This window comes from Nycticebus coucang, chromosome 8, assembly GCF_027406575.1.
Source record: "Nycticebus coucang isolate mNycCou1 chromosome 8, mNycCou1.pri, whole genome shotgun sequence".
In the NCBI taxonomy this organism is placed as follows: Eukaryota; Metazoa; Chordata; class Mammalia; order Primates; family Lorisidae; genus Nycticebus; species Nycticebus coucang.
In genome coordinates this window covers 41,856,329-41,876,216 of record NC_069787.1, presented here as the reverse complement: position 1 = coordinate 41,876,216, position 19,888 = coordinate 41,856,329, and the positions used below count along the sequence as shown (strand labels likewise).

General features: G+C 45.8%; 1 protein-coding gene and 1 non-coding gene across 3 annotated transcripts in view; both read left to right on the top strand.

The window, feature by feature from the left end:
• The window catches only part of FLNB (filamin B), a 158,223-nt gene that overhangs the window by 110,421 nt on the left and 27,914 nt on the right, over nt 1-19,888 (top strand). For both annotated transcript variants that reach the window (XM_053600205.1, XM_053600206.1), the window contains exons 20-29: nt 1,646-1,908; nt 3,955-4,552; nt 5,155-5,328; nt 6,021-6,183; nt 6,950-7,110; nt 10,578-10,745; nt 12,634-12,757; nt 14,190-14,346; nt 15,379-15,568; nt 18,335-18,582. In XM_053600205.1, the coding sequence (XP_053456180.1) occupies nt 1,646-1,908; nt 3,955-4,552; nt 5,155-5,328; nt 6,021-6,183; nt 6,950-7,110; nt 10,578-10,745; nt 12,634-12,757; nt 14,190-14,346; nt 15,379-15,568; nt 18,335-18,582 (2,246 nt within the window). The remainder of the gene's footprint in view (nt 1-1,645; nt 1,909-3,954; nt 4,553-5,154; nt 5,329-6,020; nt 6,184-6,949; nt 7,111-10,577; nt 10,746-12,633; nt 12,758-14,189; nt 14,347-15,378; nt 15,569-18,334; nt 18,583-19,888) is intronic.
• Nucleotides 3,019-3,125, top strand: LOC128592842 (U6 spliceosomal RNA). Its single transcript, XR_008382055.1, has one exon. It is a non-coding gene; the product is annotated as a U6 spliceosomal RNA (small nuclear RNA).

Below are 19,888 nucleotides of genomic sequence, written 5' to 3'. Positions count from 1 at the left end.
ATCATCAGTGAGCATCTTCATTGACTTGTAATCCAAAGGCACAACTTGTGAATGAGACCAGCTCCCAGTTCAAGAGGCTCCAAACCAAGAGCCTAGTGTGGCTTTTGTGGCTACAGGAGCGCATCTGACTCTGAGCCTAGGAAGAGTCACTGCCTAACCTTTTCACATATTCCCTTGTCATTCCTTCCCCAAGACACTGAGAGTTTTGACTCCAGAACAGGAAAAGCATGATGCCAATTAGGAAAACATAGAGCTCTGAGGCCTCCTTGCTTGTGGCTCTGCAGTATTCATCTTGGCAGGCTGTGTATTGCCCCAGAGTCAAGATTTCCCTGGGCTGTGGCAGTGGCCCTATGTTCCCAGTGCTTTTGTTGTGGTTGAAGTCCTTTCTCTGTTTTTGTCAAATATAACACTTGGGTTTCCTGTGGCCCTCCTTTCAGAAACCATCACATTACAGAGTTAGTTCCCAGCTGCGTTTGCCAGCGCTATGACTTTTACCCCCTTGGTGGGGAGGGGTGGCTGTAGGATTGAATTTGCTGCCAAGAATTAGTAAAGAAAACATTGACTTGGGGCGGCACCTGTGGCTCAGTGAGTGGGGCGCCGGCCCCATATACCGAGGGTGGTGGGTTCAAACCCAGCCCCGGCCGAACTGCAACAAAAAAATAGCCGGGCGTTGTGGCGGGCGCCTGTAGTCCCAAGCTGCTCGGGAGGCTGAGGCAAGAGAATCACATAAGCCCAAGAGCTGGAGGTTGCTGTGAGCCGTGTGATGCCATGGCACTCCACCGAGGGCAGTAACGGAGACTGTCTCTACAAAAGAAAAAAAGAAAACATTGACTTATAGGTGTGTTTTGATACAAAGTTAACACCAAAAGTAAGTAAAGAAAGGGGACAATGTCTGGTTATAACTTGTGAGCAAAGCAGATTGGAGGGGCCAGTAAATTTTGGTTTGAGTCCTAGCTTTGTGGGCTGCTTGTTGCCCTGGACAAGTTACTTACTTAACCTCTCTGAGCTTCCCTATCTTTTAAAACCAATAATAAATATTGCTTAATAATAAATGCCTTATAAGATTGTGGTGGAAGTTAAAGGAGAAAATGTGCTGAATTTGTGCCTGGCATATAAAATGCATTCAGTAAATGATAGTTGTTGTTGTTATTATTATTATTAATTATTGTTCTTACACTGTTATTGAGGCTGAAATGCTGACTATTATTATTATTTTTTTTTTTTGAGATAGAGTCTCACTTTGTCGCCTTGGGTAAAATGCTGTGGTGTCATAGCTCACAACAACAAACTGTTGGGTTCGAGCAACCTTTTGCCTCAGCCTCCCGAGTAGCTGGGACTACAGGCGCCCACCACAACACTGTCTATTTTTATAGATGGGGTCTCGCTGTGGCTCAGGCTGGTCTCAAACCTGTGAGCTCAGGCAATCCACCCACCTCAGCCTCCCAAGTGCTGGGATTACAGGCGTGAGCCACCACACCCAGCCTAAAATGCTAATCATATTTAGTCCTGCTGCTTGTTCTCTGCACCAACTGTTCCTTGATGTAGATGCTAAGTCTCCTAGGTCCAGAGAGTCTTCATTTCCCTGCCCTTGATTGTTCTTCTGAAAAGTGTCAGCTCTTCACTTTGGCTTGTGTCCCTTTTCCAGGGGTCGAGGTTGGGAAGGACCAGGAGTTCACCATTGACACCAGAGGTGCAGGCGGCCAGGGGAAGCTGGATGTGACGATCCTGAGCCCCTCTCGGAAGGTTGTGCCGTGCCTTGTGGCTCCCGTGACAGGCAGAGAGAGCAGCGCAGCCAAGTTTATCCCTCGGGAGGAGGGGCTATATGCAGTGGACGTGACCTATGATGGCCACCCGGTGCCTGGGAGCCCCTACACAGTGGAGGCCTCACTGCCACCAGATCCCACCAAGGTCAGCTTTTGTTTCTGTTCCAGAACGTGCCCCATTGTTGTCATATATGACACCACAGTCCTCTGGTCCTGCCTGGCAAAGACCTTTTGAAAATCCCCTTGTAAAGAAAGTCAGTTCTGGGCTGGGCACAGTGGCTTGCACACTTGAGAGGCTGAGGCGAGTGGATTGCCTGAGCTCATGGGTTCAAGACCAGCCTGAGCCAGAGCAAGACCTCATCTCTAAAAATAGCCAGGTGTTGTGGTGGCACCTGTACTGCCAGCAATAACTCGGGAGGCTGAGGCAAGAGAATTGCTTGAGTCCAAGAGTTTGGGGTTGCTGTGAGCTGTGACACCACGGCATTCTACCAGGGGTGACAGACCCTCATCTGTCTCAACAACAACAACAAAATAATAATAAAGGAAAGAAAGAAAGTCCGTTCTTAGCGGATTATGATAGTTGTCCTGAAATTCAGTGTGAAGGGTCCTCTGAGCAGGTGGCTCACAACCTTGCTCTTCTTTTAGTTCTCTGGCTGTAAGATTTTGGTCTTATCCCTATCCCTAACCATCCTCCTTCATTTGTTAGCAGAACAATTGTTTAGAGCTGGGCTATAAGAGTTAGGGGAGAGAATGAAGGTGAAGGCCTCAGCTCAGCTTTCAGCAAAAGACCACATTTACCCTACAGAAGCTATAATAATTAATACAAAAATATATGGTTCCCTGCTTCACACTTGTAATCCTAGGACTCTGGGAGGTTGAGGGAAGAGGATTTCTTTTCTTTTCTTTCTTGTTTTTTTTTTTTTTTTTGTCGCCCTTAGTAGAGTGTTGTGATGTCACAGCTTACAGCAACCTCAAACTCTTGTGCTTAAGCGATTTTCTTGCCTCAGCCCCACCAAGTAGCTGGGACTGCAGGCTCCCGCTGCAGCGCCCCACTATTTTTTGTTATTGTTGTTGCAGTTGTTGTTGTTAAGCTGGCCTAGGCTGGGTTCAAACCCACCATACTCGGTGCGTGTGGCCGGCACTGTAACCACTGGATTACAGGAGCCGAGCCAGTCAGAGGATTTCTTGACCCCAGGAGTTCAAGATCAGCCTGAGCAATAGTGAGACCCAATCACTACAAGAAATAGAAAAAGTTGTGCTTGCTTCGGCAGCACATATACTAAAATTGGAACGATACAGAGAAGATTAGCATGGCCCCTGTGCAAGGATGACATGCAAATTTGTGAAGCGTTCCATATTTAAAAAAAAAAGAAAGAAATAAGAAAAATTCACTGGGCGTCGTAGCACACACCTGTAATCCTAGCACTCTGAAGGCTCAGGAGGAAGGATCACTTGAGCCCAGAAATTTGAAGTTTCAGTGAACTGTGATGACACACTGCACTCTAGCCCAGGGCAACACAATCAGACTCTGTCTAAAAAAATAAAAAATAAAAATTAGTCTTACTATCATTTCTCCTACCTGCCCTGACTCAAAAGTTTTAGAGTATTTCCAGTGATCTGAATGGCATGAATCCTAAAAAATTAACTTATTTGTCAAATCCGAGATCAAAGTCTTACCCTTTCTGAATCTTAAACACTGGTTGAGAATTTTATTATTCAGAGCTTGTTGAGCGAGATACAACCGCCAAAGCCAGTGAGGTCCGTAGGAGCCATTTGCCAGCCCCCAACCTGGGAAACCTGTGTGTGTGTGTTGGGCTGGACGTTATTCTCTCGCTCCAGCACTGTGGTTCAGAAGAGCAAGGTGTGGCTGGAGAGAGGACAGTAGTGGTAGGGCTGGGGGCCCTCTTCCTCCTCCTCCCTCTCCATGCTGCCAAATGTCACCCCTCGCCTATGCCTTTCAGTTGGTGATCGAGTTCTCAGCCATCAATCGTATTGTGGCTCTGTGTGTGCGTGTGTGTGTGCGCGCGTGCATGAATGTGCTTGTGTGACACGTGTTAGGCCTTGGGGAGAAGGACCACTTGGCTGGGATGTCCTTCTGTAGTGATTATAGATTTGGATGTTGAAAGCAGTGCTGGCTAAGAAGCGATGCCAGGGCCAGGCAGAAATTGACTTTTGTTCTTTGCTCATGTAGGTGAAAGCCCACGGCCCCGGCCTCAAAGGTGGTCTCGTGGGTAAGCCTGCCGAGTTCACCATCGACACCAAAGGAGCTGGAACTGGAGGTTTGGGCCTAACCGTGGAAGGTCCATGTGAGGCCAAAATCGAATGCTCTGACAATGGCGATGGGACCTGTTCTGTCTCTTACCTTCCCACAAAACCTGGGGAATACTTTGTCAACATTCTCTTTGAAGATGTCCACATACCTGGGTCTCCCTTCAAAGTGGACATTGAAATGCCCTTCGACCCCTCTAAAGTGGTTGCGTCGGGGCCAGGTCTAGAGCACGGGAAAGTGGGTGAAACTGGGCTCCTTAGTGTTGACTGTTCAGAAGCTGGACCTGGGGCCCTGGGCCTGGAGGCCATCTCGGACTCAGGAGCAAAAGCTGAAGTGTCTATTCAGAACAACAAAGATGGTACTTATGTGGTGACCTACGTGCCCCTGACAGCTGGCATGTACACTCTGGTCATGAAGTATGGTGGCGAGGTTGTGCCACACTTCCCTGCCAGGGTCAAGGTGGATCCTGCTGTGGACACCAGTAGGGTCAAAGTCTTTGGCCCAGGAATTGAAGGAAAAGGTGCGTTGCATAAAAAAGAGAAGCTGAGACTTTAAGGGCCACCAGAAATTCACAAAGTAGGAATTGTAAACTCAGACCCCTGTAAGGGCCAGGCAAGGTAAAGGGACATGCTCACCAGTGTCCTGCCTCCGGGAGTGGTTGGCGCACTAAGGAGAGGGACTGTGCTACTACCTGACTCTGTTTTCTCTATCTGCATCGGGAGTGGGGCGCAGAATTGTCAGCGGATTTTCCAGTTTTTCTGGCAAAGCCAGAATTCTTACTTACTATTTGGAAAGTAAGCATATTGCATTATTGACACTTAATTGGGAAAAAGTTTAAAATGTGGTGTTGACTAACACCACTCATGCTACACCCTTTAACCTGCCTTAGATCCCCACTTTGTGTGAACAGTTGTGTTGTCACTTGGCCAAAATTACCCTGGAAGGGGCTGCTTTGGGGAGGAAGAGGATTAATATTCTTGATTTCGAAAATCAGAGAACCAGGTTGTTTGCTGTCACTGAAATTAGACTTAATGTTGCCTAAAATGCCAAGAACTTTGTTCTGGGGTTTGCGCCCGTGTCTGAGGCATTGGCAACGTTTTTGCCTGTGTGCTTCCTCTGCAGATGTGTTTCGGGAAGCCACTACAGACTTCACGGTTGACTCGCGACCCCTGACGCAGGTGGGGGGTGACCACATCAAGGCCCACATTGCCAACCCCTCAGGGGCCTCCACTGAGTGCCTTGTCACAGACAATGCTGATGGGACCTACCAGGTGGAGTACACACCCTTTGAGAAAGGTGAGTTGCCTTCTCCTTGGGCGGGACCTCCTTCAAAGTTGTGCTTGGCCGCTTGCTTTGGGCGGTTGCTGCAGACCCTTGCCCCACGGGCATTTCAAGCTTCCCCAGGAGATAAGAAATTTATAAGTGGGCTGGGCTTAGCCTCATGCTCCCCTAAGCAGCTCGTGGGGTGATGTCATGGCATGTTATTCATAGGTGCAATTTGTTTTTATATTTGAATTTCTTTCCTGCTTATTAGGAATTACAAAAAATTTCAACAACCTAGAAAAGCATAAAGAAAAAACCCCAAAGTACTGTATATCCCATTACCTGGGTATATATATGATCTCTGTAAATCTTCTGCTATAGATATTTTCAGTCTTTTTGTAGATGTCTTTTCTGTTTCGTGGATTTCCTTTTGTGTTTTGGTTGCTGGCTGGCTGGAGTTTTCCCAAGTCAGGAAGATATGTTTAGGATGACTGACTCAAGTACAGAGTTAGTGATACTTGCTTGGTGGGGGTGGGGTGGGTAACGTGTGTGCATACAGACAATTTGTGTTATTTAAAAATCAGATCATACCAGCGTAACTTTTTTTAACCTGCTTTTGTCAAATAACACAGTGTAGCATGCAGACTTCAATGTTAGCTAAAGCCCTGGAGTTAAGTGCATCATTCCCCACAAATAGGTGACTAGAGTGCAAATATGTGTTTCAGGCCTCCATGTAGTGGAAGTGACATACGATGACGTGCCCATCCCAAACAGTCCCTTCAAAGTAGCTGTAACCGAAGGCTGCCAGCCATCTCGGGTCCAAGCTCAAGGACCTGGGTTGAAAGAGGCCTTTACCCACAAACTCAACGTCTTCACTGTGGTTACCAGGTAGGCAAAGCCCTGGGTTGGTGTGTTGAGTCTCTAAAAGGAGCAGCCCCAGGTAGTTTGATTATTTTTAAAATGTTTTATGGTTGTACCCTACATATCATGGTCTCTCAACTTTTGGGGTGATGCATTTTTATTTTTATTACGTACATGTTCTCTTGTAGTGACTTATGTTACAGAGAAAGACCAAGTATACCTAGAAACATACCATGAAGCGCTTGATAATAGTCGTTAAAAACTGCTGAGCAAACCAGGACTAGATGGAAGCTCTGTAACTTGATAATATAACATTTATAGCCAATCTCATATTTAAGTGAAATATTAGATGTATTCCTATGAAAAGTAGTCCTTAGGCACATGCCTGCATTGTACTTGTCACCCTAGTAAGGTAAAGTAAGAAAAAGAAATGAAGAATGAGCATTGGAAAGGAGGAGTCAGAACTAATCTTAATTTATAATACAGCAGAAGCTCCATAGCTGACTGCCTGCCTACACTGACCGCCTCCTTCAGTTGACTGCTGTTCATAGACTGGACGTGCATCACATGTACATTTAGTACAGTACGCCTGGTTCCTTATGTTGACCCCCTCCAGATGTTGAGCTGTATGTTACTACTATATATCATGCTGCTCCCTGTATGAGGGGTTGTCACAGTACCTGAGTGAGGTTGGCTAAATGGGATAGTTTAGAAAGGCATTTTAAATGAATTTTGGCAATAAGAAGGCCAGCATGAACTATTCACGTTTTACTTGCTTTTCCACATTTTCCAGAGGGGCAGGAATTGGTGGGCTTGGCATAACTGTCGAGGGACCATCGGAGTCGAAGATAAACTGCAGAGACAACAAAGATGGGAGCTGCACTGCAGAATACATCCCCTTTGCTCCAGGGGATTATGACGTCAATATCACCTATGGAGGAGCCCACATCCCTGGTAAGCTATCCCTCGGAGGGGGACCCAAAGAAGAATTGAATAATTGATTTTGCACACAAACAGGTTTGATGTTGCTTATCTCTGTGAGTGGGGAAAGATGTCTGATATTTGTAGTAGCTGCAAGAGGAGAATTTTCCTTAGGGGCTACATCTCCAAGAATATCCCACTTCCTGGCAGAACCAGAAACATGGCAGACGTTGGTTTAGCATTTTGACTGGAAGTGGTTGTTCACGTGTTGGAGGACCTAGTTCTTGATTTGAAGGAACACTTGTGCTTTTTAGAGATTCTGTGCTTGGTTCTTACTCACCTTATATATGTGTTTTGTTTTCCTTTTCCCATTGATAGTCCTAGTAGTTGTTAAAGACACACAAGTTCAAATACTCGTGTATTAAGTGTCTTTTTCTAGTTAATGATGTAGTACCACGTATACATTCACTGTAAAACAGAGTTCCCCACCCTTGGCCCTCTGGGCACTTTGGACTAGATAATTGTCTTGGGGGGGTGGGGGGCTGTCCTGTGCATTGTAGGATGTTTATCTGCATCCCTGGCTTCTGCCCACTAGATGCCTATGGCAACTCCCCCCTTTCCTTAAGGACAGAATCACTTCTGGTTGAAAACCACTGCTGAAAAATTCAAACAGTAAAGAAATACATGACTTTAAGTAGTGAAAGACTTTCTTCCCTTTGCTTCCCTGGGCGGAATCTCTGCTAGTTCTAGTTCTGTTTACTTAAATGGAGTGAGTTTTACCCCCACATATTTTTAAAAGGGTGGGTGAGGGTGTGGTGTGGACACAAGTCCAAGGACTCCAGGGCTGTTCCTGTGGGCCACTGTGTCAGGTGGTGAGAAGAGAGCAGAGCCCCACCCCAGGGCCCTGGGAGCAGGAAGAGCATCAGGGGGTCTTGCTGTTCTCACCCTGGCAGCCAGTACACCCTGGCAGTGCTGAGAGGGGCAGGGGCAGGCTGGGGACCCTCTGTTGGGTTTCTCGATTGACTTTTAGCCGGAGTGTCCGCCGACCACACACTTTGCTAATTCTGTCCTCTCTCCCCCACATCACATACCTCTTTCTCTCACACTGAACAGAAAGCATTAACATTCAACTCAAGTCAGTTCTGCTCAGATGTGCACTTCAGCCTTGAGTCTTTTAAAGTGACTAGTTTCTCCTCAAACTTGTGTTTACAGCCATGTAATATAGATTTTATAATCACTAGCTTAGGGGATTTTAGCCAGGGGCAAAACAGACAAAGTTCCTGCCTTCAGGAGCCCAGTGTTTTCGCAACTAAAACTGATGATAACTGCTCTGGAGAACTAGAACGGGGCTCAGCTACAGATTCCAGAGCCACAGGTCCCTTCTGGAGTTTGCAGCCCTGCAGTGCTTGGACTGGCACACACAGCAGATAGATAGCTGTCCCTAGGAGAGATGACATGGTGGCTGTGGCCAGGCAGGCAGCAGTGGAGGTGAGTGTCTCCTGGTTGATTCTTGGGAAAGTCTGGTGCATGCCATTAGCTTCAGAATTCTCTCTGGAGGAGAGGGTGAAAGTTGAGGCCCCTGTGGCTGACCCGTGAGCTTAAAGCAAATAGCCACCTTTGAGCGTAACAACAGAAAGAGACCCATTTGGGGTTTACTCATTAGGTAGAGATGGTGCCTCTTCAGGTTTCACACTCTGTTGCCGTCCAGTGCTGAATGCCAACTTCTCCCGAACCCCGGAACTTTCCTAGGCAGACACTGGGTGAAGTGTTGGTTGGTCATGTTGGTGTCAGGCTTATTAGCTAAGGTAACTCATGGTGTACTGCTGTGAAACTTAAGTGACCTGCTAGCTTCTGATTTGCTTTCATGGGAATTCTGCCTAGTTAAATGTTAGCACAGTTTTTCCTGGCCTGATACAAACTTGTAGTGAAGTTATTTTTAACAGGTATCCTGTCTTACCCACAATGGCATATTGGTTTCCTGTGGTGGGCCAGCTGTGGTCTGTTGGTGGTGGCCACCCAGACCACTGGGTTGAGTGGGATTCAGAGGGGATCAACAAGAAAGTCTACGAGGAATGATTGATGATGTCTGCCTGGGGCACAGGAACAGGGAGTGGTAGGTATGGCTTGGTTTCTGCCATCTTGGACCTGAGTTCACCTTACTTTTGCTTGTTGGTTCGTGGATGCTCTCATGCTGAGTTTAGAGGGCTTCCAATGGAGGCTGTGACTTAGAGCTTGGCCTCAGAGGCAGTCAGTTGCTATTACCTGTTGACATTGAAACCCTCAACTGTCACTCTGTAAAATAAGGCTCCCTTTTGTTTTTCTAAGCTCCGGCTTGGAAGGCTGTGCTTGTCTTCGCCAGCATCAGCCATTTATTTCTTATAGCTAGAAACCTGGATGTCATTGAAACCCAGCTGTTATTAGAAAGCCAAGGTTTTGGTTCTTTGTGGGATCTTATTTCTCACTCCTGATTCTACAAAGTATAAACTTTCTAGGATGCAAAGCAGAGATACCTCAGCTTCCATGGCAGTTAGATGCCATTAACTTTGCTTGACATCACGAGGAGGTGCAAGCACTTTGTTATGGCAAGATGTGCGTGTCGCCCCCCTGGCTATGGGCGTGGCAGCCTGAGGTGTGGTGTTAGGGACACTACGCTTCTGTTTCTGAGAAGGTCCCCTTCTTGCTGGAGTCCCATGAGGGCCCTTGGCTCAGCTCTAGATTCTTTGTTTAGTGCTTCTCTTGCAAATCTTGATCTCCCTGCCTTCTCCACATTTTATCAGTCTCCAAAATGGACACCCTCAAAGAGTTGGAGGCCCTCAGGGTCCCCCATGGGGTCAGCCATGTGGCAGAACCACAGCTTCCCATCAGGGAGGAAGCGAGGCTTCACTAGTTCCAGGGAACTGAGGGCAGAAGGAGCCAGGTCCGTAGGAGGGAGACAGACCAGGGGCATGTGGGAGCCCTTGTGGGAGAGCAGGCCGGATGGGACTGCAGGACCTGCCCAGCTCTCGCCAGCCCCTCCACTCTGTCCTTCGGCCACTCAGCTGCCTCCTTGGCTCCCTCCAATAGCCTGTCTGTCCTGCACCTCTAGGCCCTGCACATGCTGAGCCCTCTGCTAGAAGTTCCTTTCCACTTGCTTCCCCGGGTCATACCTGTTCCCTCTCAGCTCAGCGGAGACATTCCTGGAGAGCTTCTTCAGGTCTCCAGCAGACCAGGTTCATTGCCTTCTGGGAGCTCCACCTTATACACCCCCCAACACATATTCATTATGTAAGATGTTAGAATACTTTGCTTGCCTCATCCTTCTCTACCACTCAGGAAACAGCACCTGGCATGGTGTCTGCACATAGTAGGTATTCTATGATGGTAACTATCAAAACATGGGCATACAGAATGAGGCGGGAGGAGCTCACCAGTGTAGCGACAGCGTGATTCTGGGCAGGGACTGCATAGGGCGGGTCTCCAATTGGCAAGTTATGCTCAGAGTCTCACGATCTCTTTTCTAGGCAGCCCCTTCAGGGTTCCTGTGAAGGATGTTGTGGACCCCAGCAAGGTCAAGATTGCCGGCCCTGGGCTGGGCTCAGGCGTCCGAGCCCGAATCCTGCAGTCCTTTACAGTTGATAGCAGCAAGGCTGGCCTGGCCCCACTGGAAGTGAGGGTCCTGGGCCCACGAGGTGAGTACATGTCCTATCATCCCTGCTGACATCCACCTGCCCTGGGCAAGGGCTGCCATGACCCAGCGCGGGTACTTGCTTTTGAGTTCATTCATGAGCTTAAAATGGAATTTCTTTAAAAAGTTACTGTTCCATGTTCAAGCTCAACAGTATAAGTTACTACTTAAAGGTAGGCAGTTCTGTTATTATTTCTCTGTAGTCTGCCTTCTTCATTTAGTAATATGGCCCTAAATTTTTTTTTAATTTCATTTTTTGTAAGTAGCTAGATGAATAGGTAGTATTTGGGCTCTCGTATGGAATATTGTTGTGGCTGCTTCCTTATGTGTTTCAGCATTTGCAAGGAAGTGGGTTGGTCTGAGTATGGGTGGATGGTAGGGTTTGGAGGTGGTAATGCTTTGAGATGCCTTGGTGCACATGTGGAATACACCAGAATCTTTGGGAATGCCAGGTACACGGAACACATGAGGCATGGTTTTGTTGCTGTCTCAACTCCGCAGAGAGCAAGGTATCTTTGGGGGAATGGGCTTTGTTGGCAATTTGGCCTGTCCTGTTTGCAGCCTGGAATTTGGGTCTGGTAATGCTAGCAGGCCATTTGGGGACAAAGTCCTGAAGTACATTGAAATGGGCTTTTTCTGGTAAGCGACCACATCTCCTTTTCCAGGATTTAAAATGTGCCTTTCTCTCCCATATAAGAACGTGCCTAATTTCTTAAATAATCTGGATTTTTTTTCCCCCTAGTCATGTATTCTTGGCTTCACAAAAGTGGCAAATGGGGGTTTCCTTCTTTGAAGAGGAATCTTCTCCTTAATGGGGTTCAGCAGGAGGTTATGCCCTTTGAAACTCAGGGCAGATGTGGTTTGGGGAAATGAGGTCATGGGGCTGGAATCTGATTCTGTGAAGTTACTGAACTTTGAGACCTGCATGTGTGTGTGTGTGTGTGTGTGTGTGTGTGTTTGAGAGTGAGAGAGAGAATGAGAGAGGGAGAGAAAGAAGAGAAGAGAGAGAAGCTTTACTTAGATAGCTGGCTCTATCATGGAGGACTCTCAAATAACAGCCCTTTAATTTTAGCTGATGAGATGGATTCCCAGTCATGGCGCAGCCCCTTGAAAGCCATTTTAGAGTTCTTTTAAAGGTGACCCGAAGGGTGACTTTATGGAGACAGGTTTGCATTTTACCATTGGCCGCTGCTCTAAATTATGTAACCTAAATGCCTCCTATTAGCTTCACTTCTAAAATTGGCTTGTACCTGCCTCATCTGCTTTGCTTAATGAGCATGTCATGCTTTGATTAACCTACCCCTGCAGTTGACCCATCCTTGCCTCTCACGTTCAGAGCTGGGATCTGGAGTCTGTCAGTCCAATACGTACCTTGATTACACTTTAATGTGATCTCTAACCCCACGAGATTGGCACCCTTGCCTGCCCTGCACCTAAGCCCCAGCTTGCTGGCACCATAGTGGCCTTTGCTTAAAGGTGGCAACAGGTTTGAACTGGCCAGCTCATTGGTTATTTTTTTGCTGTTTAGAGTTCTGGACTTTTCAGCACTTTCTCAGCTATAGAGAAAAATTGCCCCATCCCAAGCATGCCTAACCAGCTTGAAAGGATATAGTGTGTCTGCAACATGTATCTTTGCTTTCGCCTCTGGCAGCAAGCATGGCCGTCTCCTTAATTATACTCTGGGGCAGACTGAGTGTAGTTTAGCCAACAAAAAACTAAAGGTGTCTCTTAGGGTCATTTCTGTGATTATGGTCTGCTTGCCTTTATGTTTATTACTCATCATGAAAACCAGTACCCTTGGGAATAGAGATGATTCTGTTTCTAACTCAGCCATGGGTGGAGTGAAGGGGGGTCCAGGAAGTTCCTTAGACCTCTTATCTTTCTGTTCTTAGGCCTGGTGGAGCCTGTGAATGTGGTTGACAATGGGGATGGCACACACACAGTGACCTACACTCCATCTCAGGAGGGGCCTTACATGGTCTCAGTTAAATACGCTGATGAAGAGATCCCTCGAAGGTAAGCTCCTACCGCTTAGGGAATGGGTCCAAACCAGCCTCAGGCCACCTCCATATATGACTGGCAAACACTTTTCTGATGGCTCACCTGCCCAACCATTCATCCACCCTTCCCTTCCTCCATCAGTCCATCCACCCATCCATTCATTTACCTGTCCATCTAACTATCCGTCCACCCATTACTCCACCCATTCATCCATCCACTAACCTATCCACCCCCGTCTCCTCTGATAATCCATTCATCCTATCAGCAAGTATGACCCAGACCCTGCAGGCTCCACGCATGTGTTACTATAAACTAGCCTTGATATATGAAACTACTCCTGCTCTATTTCCACCCTCCCATTTCTTTCTCTTAGTTTTAAGGTGAGCTAAAATTAAGAAGTTGGGAATTTTTTTTGAGATAGAGTTTTACTCTGTCACGCTCGGTAGAGTGTTGTGGTGTCACAGCTCACAGCAACCTCAAACTCTTGGGCTTAAGTGATTTTCTTGCCTCAGCCTCCCAAGTAGCTGGGACTACAGGCACCTGACACATGCCTGGCTATTTTTTGTTGCAGTTGTCATTGTTGTTTAGCTGGCCTGGGCCGGGTTCGAACCTGCCAGCCTCGGTGTATGTGGCTGGCGCTGTAACCACTGTGCTACGGGTCCCAAGCCAAGAAGTTGGGAATTTTTAAAGAAATAAGGAATATATTAGTTAAGCAAAGGCTTCCTTTTGGTGATCCTGCAAATAGTTTTCTGATTAGGAGAAAGGCATTTACTTCTTAAGGTTTGTTTGGCAATAGCATTTCCAGAAGGTTTGGGGTAGAAACCTTGTTCCTTGTTCATATCAATATAAAAAATATTACATGAACTCTTTACCTCTTGGAACAACTGCCAGAGGCCTTTTTAAAACTTATTTCTTAAGATGAAAAAGTTTTACCTGTATTCCTAATATACACATTTTATATAGAGATATACATATAGCTTTAGCTATGCAAAAATATGTAATTTATAAATTATATTTGTATATGGCTTTATTAATAGATCATGTACCATATAAAGCATATTAAATACAGAATAATTACAAAATATAGAATAAGATGAGATAAAATATTAAAACTAAAGTTCCAGTATTTTCTTTCCATTTTGGTGACCATTGTTACAAAGCATGACAAAGGTGGGTTAAATATATTTAACCTGTGTTTCCCAAACTTCCCAAAACTATTTATTAATATATCTCTTGTAATACACTCAGGGCAAAGCTGGTTAATCCTACAATGGTTACCACCTCATGGTTCTAAATTTCTGTGGGACTTACAGCATCTTGACTAACTTACTGTCTTGTCTGCTATAGAAATCCCTCTTTCCATTTCAATCTCTCTGTGTAAGAGAGATCAGATGTGGTTAGGTTGACTTGTACTCTTACTAAGCAGAGTGTGTGTATCTCTATCAAGTCCCTTTAAGGTCAAGGTCCTTCCCACATATGATGCCAGCAAAGTGACCGCCAGTGGCCCTGGCCTCAGTGCCTATGGCGTGCCTGCCAGCCTGCCCGTGGAGTTTGCAATTGATGCCAGAGATGCCGGGGAAGGCCTGCTTGCTGTTCAGATAACGGTAACTTGGAGTTGTTTTTTGAAACAAACCTTATTAAGACTTAAATTCTGGTCAGAGATAAGAGCAAGGATTTTACTCTCCAATTTCTGACCTGATGCAATTGTTTATGAGATTCCCTCCCTCCCCCAGAGAGATAATAGTTGTACAGAAGAAGCATGCTTGCTGAGAGGTTTGAGGGTATAACTCTCTAGGTTCCACTTTTTGGTGAATCTCATATATTTTGTTATATCTATTCCTATATTTTTATTTCAAATGTTTAAAATTACTCATAAGACCAGTTAAGACTAAGTTATGCTGCATATCATAGTAAACCCTAAAATAAGAGTAGCTTAAACACATGGGATTATTCTTTCCTGAAAAAGCCAAAGGTGAGCCACCGGGTGCTCTGCAGCTCCCCGGCTCCATCTCTCTGCTTCCCTGTCCTAGTGTGTGGCTCCTGTTCTTAAGGTATCCTCATGGACCACAAGGCTTCCAGCATTCTGGCTATCAGATCACTTGGCAGGCCAGAAGGAAGGAGTAAGATGGAAGGGGAAAAAGGGGCCTCTTACCTCAGTCAGCTTTCATAGACATCTGCTTCCTTCTCATTTGTTGGGGATCGGTCACAAGTTGCATGGCTGCACCTAGTGGCAAGGATGCTAGGAAGTGAAGTCAGTCCTCTGTTCTGGAAGCAGTGCACCTAGCCAAAAATTAGGGGCCTATTACTTGAGAAAAAAAGGATGAGTGTGTGTGTGACGTTGTGTGAGCAGGAACCTCTGCCTCCTTACTTCCCTGCATTTTAGTGCCTTTAGAGCTGAAGCAATATCTGTTCGCTGAACAAAAACAAATGACTAAAGATGGACCATGTCTATCATGGTGTTAAAAGGATCTATGCCCTCTTCTTTCCCTACCCAAAAAACTCAGCACTAGTTTATGTTAACTAGATTGTCTCCTCCTGCTAGAGGCACTAATTAATGAAAAAAACATGTCACATTTTCCACGAATGCTTTCTACATCTTTACACCATCCTAAATAACATTTCTCTATGATCCACAGGACCAGGAGGGAAAACCCAAAAGAGCCACTGTCCATGACAATAAAGATGGCACATATGCTGTCACCTACATCCCTGACAAGACAGGACGCTATATGATTGGGGTCACATATGGGGGTGATGATATCCCACTTTCTCCTTACCGCATCCGGGCCACGCAGACAGGCGATGCCAGCAAGTGCCTGGCCACAGGTGAGCACAGGGCTGCATCAAGGTCAGGGGTGTGAACTTCAGAGTCAGAAAGCTTGAGCTCTTTTCTGCCATTTAATAGCTGTGTTATCCAGGCAAGTTGTTCAACCTCCCTGAGCTTCAATTAGAAGTAGATTGATATCTTTTTTTGAGAACACTTAGATTCAAGAAGCTCTTTTAAGGATCAGAGAGTGTTTCCAGGGTTATTGCAAAGATTAGATGAGGTCAGGCATGGAAAATACTTAACATGGTGTCACGTACATAATAACTATTATTATATTACTTTTGAAGTGGGTACATTTGTTGAGATGTCAACTACGAGGGCAACTCCCATGAAAAGCAGCAAATTTTTGCCTTTCATGAGTAGATGGTTTAGTTACTGATGATTCATTCGGGAGCAGTTCAAGTCGGCGTTAGAGAAACACATTTAAGGATCTAGGTTTCTCTTCAACCCCTATATCAGCCTCTTAGGAATTCTCCATGAATATTTGAGTTATCACAGTTCCTTCTGTTCCTAAGATGTGAGCAATTGGCTATCATGGTATTGTGTGACTGGAGACACGAACGAACTGCAGCTTTGCCGTGGGTGTAAACTCGCTCCTGTAATTATTAAGTCAAGAAACGGACTACACGAGATGAGATGGCGTGTAGCAAAGATCTTCATTTAGGGGTTTGATTTTTTTTTTTCTTTTTCGTAGAGACAGAGTCTCACTTTATGGCCCTCGGTAGAGTGCCATGGCCTCACACAGCTCACAGCAACCTCCAACTCCTGGGCTTAAGCGATTCTCTTGCCTCAGCCTCCTGAGTAGCTGGGACTACAGGCGCCCGCCACAACGCCCGGCTATTTTTTGGTTGCAGTTTGGCCGGGGCCGGGTTTGAACCCGCCACCCTCGGTATATGGGGCGGGCGCCTTACCGACTGAGCCACAGGTGCTGCCCAGGGGTTTGATTTTATACCTTTCTAGTCACGTATACATTTAATCTATTATCTATTAGTTTCACCATTACTCAGTTTACCTATCTGAAATCAACTAAAAAGGAAAATATCCTGTTACCACATCAACATAATCACTTTTGCAGTAAACATCTTCTTCTAAACACTGACTAATGTCCGGGCAGGTATGTAAACAAAATCATAAGAAAGTAGCCACAGGGGAACAGAGTTAATGGAAAAATACCTTCAAGCATTCACTCAGTTTACTCAGTATATGACTGTGTCTTCTCCTCAGGGCAGAGCAGCTATAGACCTCTGAGAATATGTTGTTAACATAAGTCAACCCTCTCGCCCGTATCTGTGAGGAAGGGCGGCATGCCCTTTGATCTCAGGCTTCACGGGGTGTACAGCTTCAGAGAAATGGCTTAAGGAATTTATAACTCCAAGGAAGCCAACTCTGCGTGTAGCCCAAGGGGGTCCAGGTCCCTTAAGCCTCTGGAAGAAAAGCAAGTCATTTTAAACTCACACTGAATTCACTTTGTGTGCTTGATGTAGGATATGTTTATTTCTAAATATTATCCTACACATGGACCTTTCAATTTTTAAGAATAGTTCTTGTAGCTTGGGTATTGCTACTCTGTAATGAAACAGATTTATTTGCTTCTGTTTAAATAAGAAAACTAAACATTAGCCCACGCTGAATGTGTTCTACTTTTCTTCTCTCATTTTCTTTTGAATGGAGAAAATGTATGAGTTTTTAGAGCAAAGTTGTGAACCAACCAGCATGGCCCTTTTTGGCTCACCCATGGCAAAAATTAAGAAATTTTGAAACACTGGCCCATCTACCACCTCCTAGGTTTATGTAGCTGCCCATGACAGCTAGATTGTCTTTGCTAATCTAAGGGCATATATTAATGTTGGGTGGGGCTTCTTTCTTCTTTCCAGGCCCTATTCCCTCCCTCTGCTCAGGCAGAATCTTGAGCAGAGTGCTTCCTGTTGGCCATAGCTCTGGTCTGTCATCCAGGGCCTCCTGCAGACTGACTCCAGTCTTCTTTACCACTGCTCACTGAACACACTGTTCTTACCACTCCCTGTTGCTCGATGCACTTGGCTCATATTTGCCAGTGTGCTTTTAGGTCATGATTTTCTCCCTGCTGTTGTGTGCACCCTATGTAAAGGGGTGCCACAAGTCAGAGAGAGACTGGTCATTGTTTGGGGAGAAGTCGCAACTCTTCCCTAGCCAAGAGCACTCAACCTTCAGAGTTCAGCCATTTTTCCTTTCTTTGTCAAAGTGGCAACCCTGGGATGTAAATTCTTAGACCCTTGAAGTATACATGCTGCAAGACATTCCTCTGAAGAATAATTGATTATTTTTTTCTATAATTTAGTCCCTCCTCAGTGCTTCTGCTGCAGTTTGAACTATTATTCTTGGTACCTGGCCTATATCCATCTGACCTGCCAGACTTTGAGCAGCTTGAGAGTAGGGACTGTGTCTTGTTCACCTTTACATATACCTGGCACTTAAGGAAGTACCCAGTATATGCTTGATGTTGATGAAAGTTGACCTTTACACCCATAACCTTGAATGCTGGCAAACCAGGGCTAACTTTTAATCGACACTCAGAGCTTACAGATGCTCCTTATTTAGAATGCAGGTGATGGAGTACCCCCTGAGCAACACCTTCCCCATGTGATCTTTGGAATATTCCTCTCTATGGTGGCTGTTGAAAGCCTAACGTTTACAGATGCAGACAGCATGGATGATTTGTTCTTGGGCCTCCAGGGTATGTATCCATGGCTGATGCTTCCAGTCTCTTCTCCTGAACTTTTCTGCAGGTCCTGGAATTGCCCCCACTGTGAAAACTGGCGAGGAAGTAGGCTTTGTGGTTGACGCCAAGACTGCTGGGAAGGGGAAAGTGACCTGCACAGTTCTGACCCCAGATGGCACTGAGGCTGAGGCCGACGTCATTGAGAACGAAGATGGCACCTATGACATTTTCTACACGGCTGCTAAGCCTGGCACCTATGTGATCTACGTGCGCTTTGGTGGTGTCGATATTCCCAACAGCCCTTTCACTGTTATGGTAAGGAAAATTCCTTCTCTAGAGCATGCTGTTTATTAGCAAAAACAGTGATGGCAGCCATTTGTTAAACCCCGAGGAGGCCGTCCTCTTCCACTTTTTTTTTTTGAGACAGAGTCTCACTACGTCTCCCTCGCTAGAGTGCTGTGGTGTCACAGCTCACAGCTACCTCTAATTCTTGGGCTTAATTCAGGGGTCCTCAAACTACGGCCCGCGGGCCAACATGAGGTGGTATGATTGTATTCGTTCCTGTTTTGTTTTTTTACTTCAAAATAAGATATGTGCAGTGTGCATAGGAATTTGTTCATAGTTTTTTTTTTTTTAAACTATAGTCCGGCCCTCCAACGGTCTGAGGGACAGTGAATTGGCCCCCTGCTTAAAAAGTTTGAGGACCCCTGCCAGCCTCCCTAGTAGGTGGAGCTACAGGTACCCACCACAACACCTGGCTATTTTTCTTTCGTTGTAGTTGTCATTGTTGTTTAGCTGGCCCAGGCTGGGTTCGAACCCACCAGCCTTGTTGTATGTGGTTGGCACCATAACCACTGTGCTATGGGCGCCGAGCCCTCTTCCAGTTTTTTTTCTTTAAAATTTTGTTTGTTGAGCAGTCATGACATTAGTACAGTCCTAGAGTAATCTAGAAATTCAGAAACCTGAGGGTTTTGGGGGAATCTTACTGGCCACTAAGGTGTCTGTCATAGTAAGGAATTATGCAATATCCTGGCCTAAGTCCAGTTCAGAAAGATAACACTCATCAGAAAAATACCCTTGTAGAATGAAAAATGTTTATATGTAAAACATTACAATTTTTCATTCTGTCCTCCTTCCTTCTCCCTGGCCGTTCCCCATGGCTGGAGGAAAGAGCTTTCCTGATGCTGTTTAGTCTGGATTTCCCAGAGCTGAAGATACCTTTAGTTGTGTTTTAGAAAGATTCACACTTTACATTCGAGGGGGGAATACCTTGTTTTTTGAAGCTGGGAACATCTGGAATAAAAGGACACCGTTATGCAAACATCTTGGTTAGTGAATGATCAGAGCCTTTCAGTTTTCAATTCTGAATTTCTTGTACACATTCCTCTGATTATAATAGCTGCACATAGTTTTGGGGTGATCTTCTTCCAATTATTAAAGTTCTTCATTCAGAAATGGGATTAGGAACCTTAAGAGCATTACCTCGTTTAACATTCAAAACCAAGCTTTGTTGGCCCCTTTGTCTGGTGCCTGGTCCAGACAGACACCCAGTGCCATGCTGTCTCCCTTGCTGGTGTCCTTTGATGCTACAGGCAGCAGCCACGCTTGACTACAAGGTTCA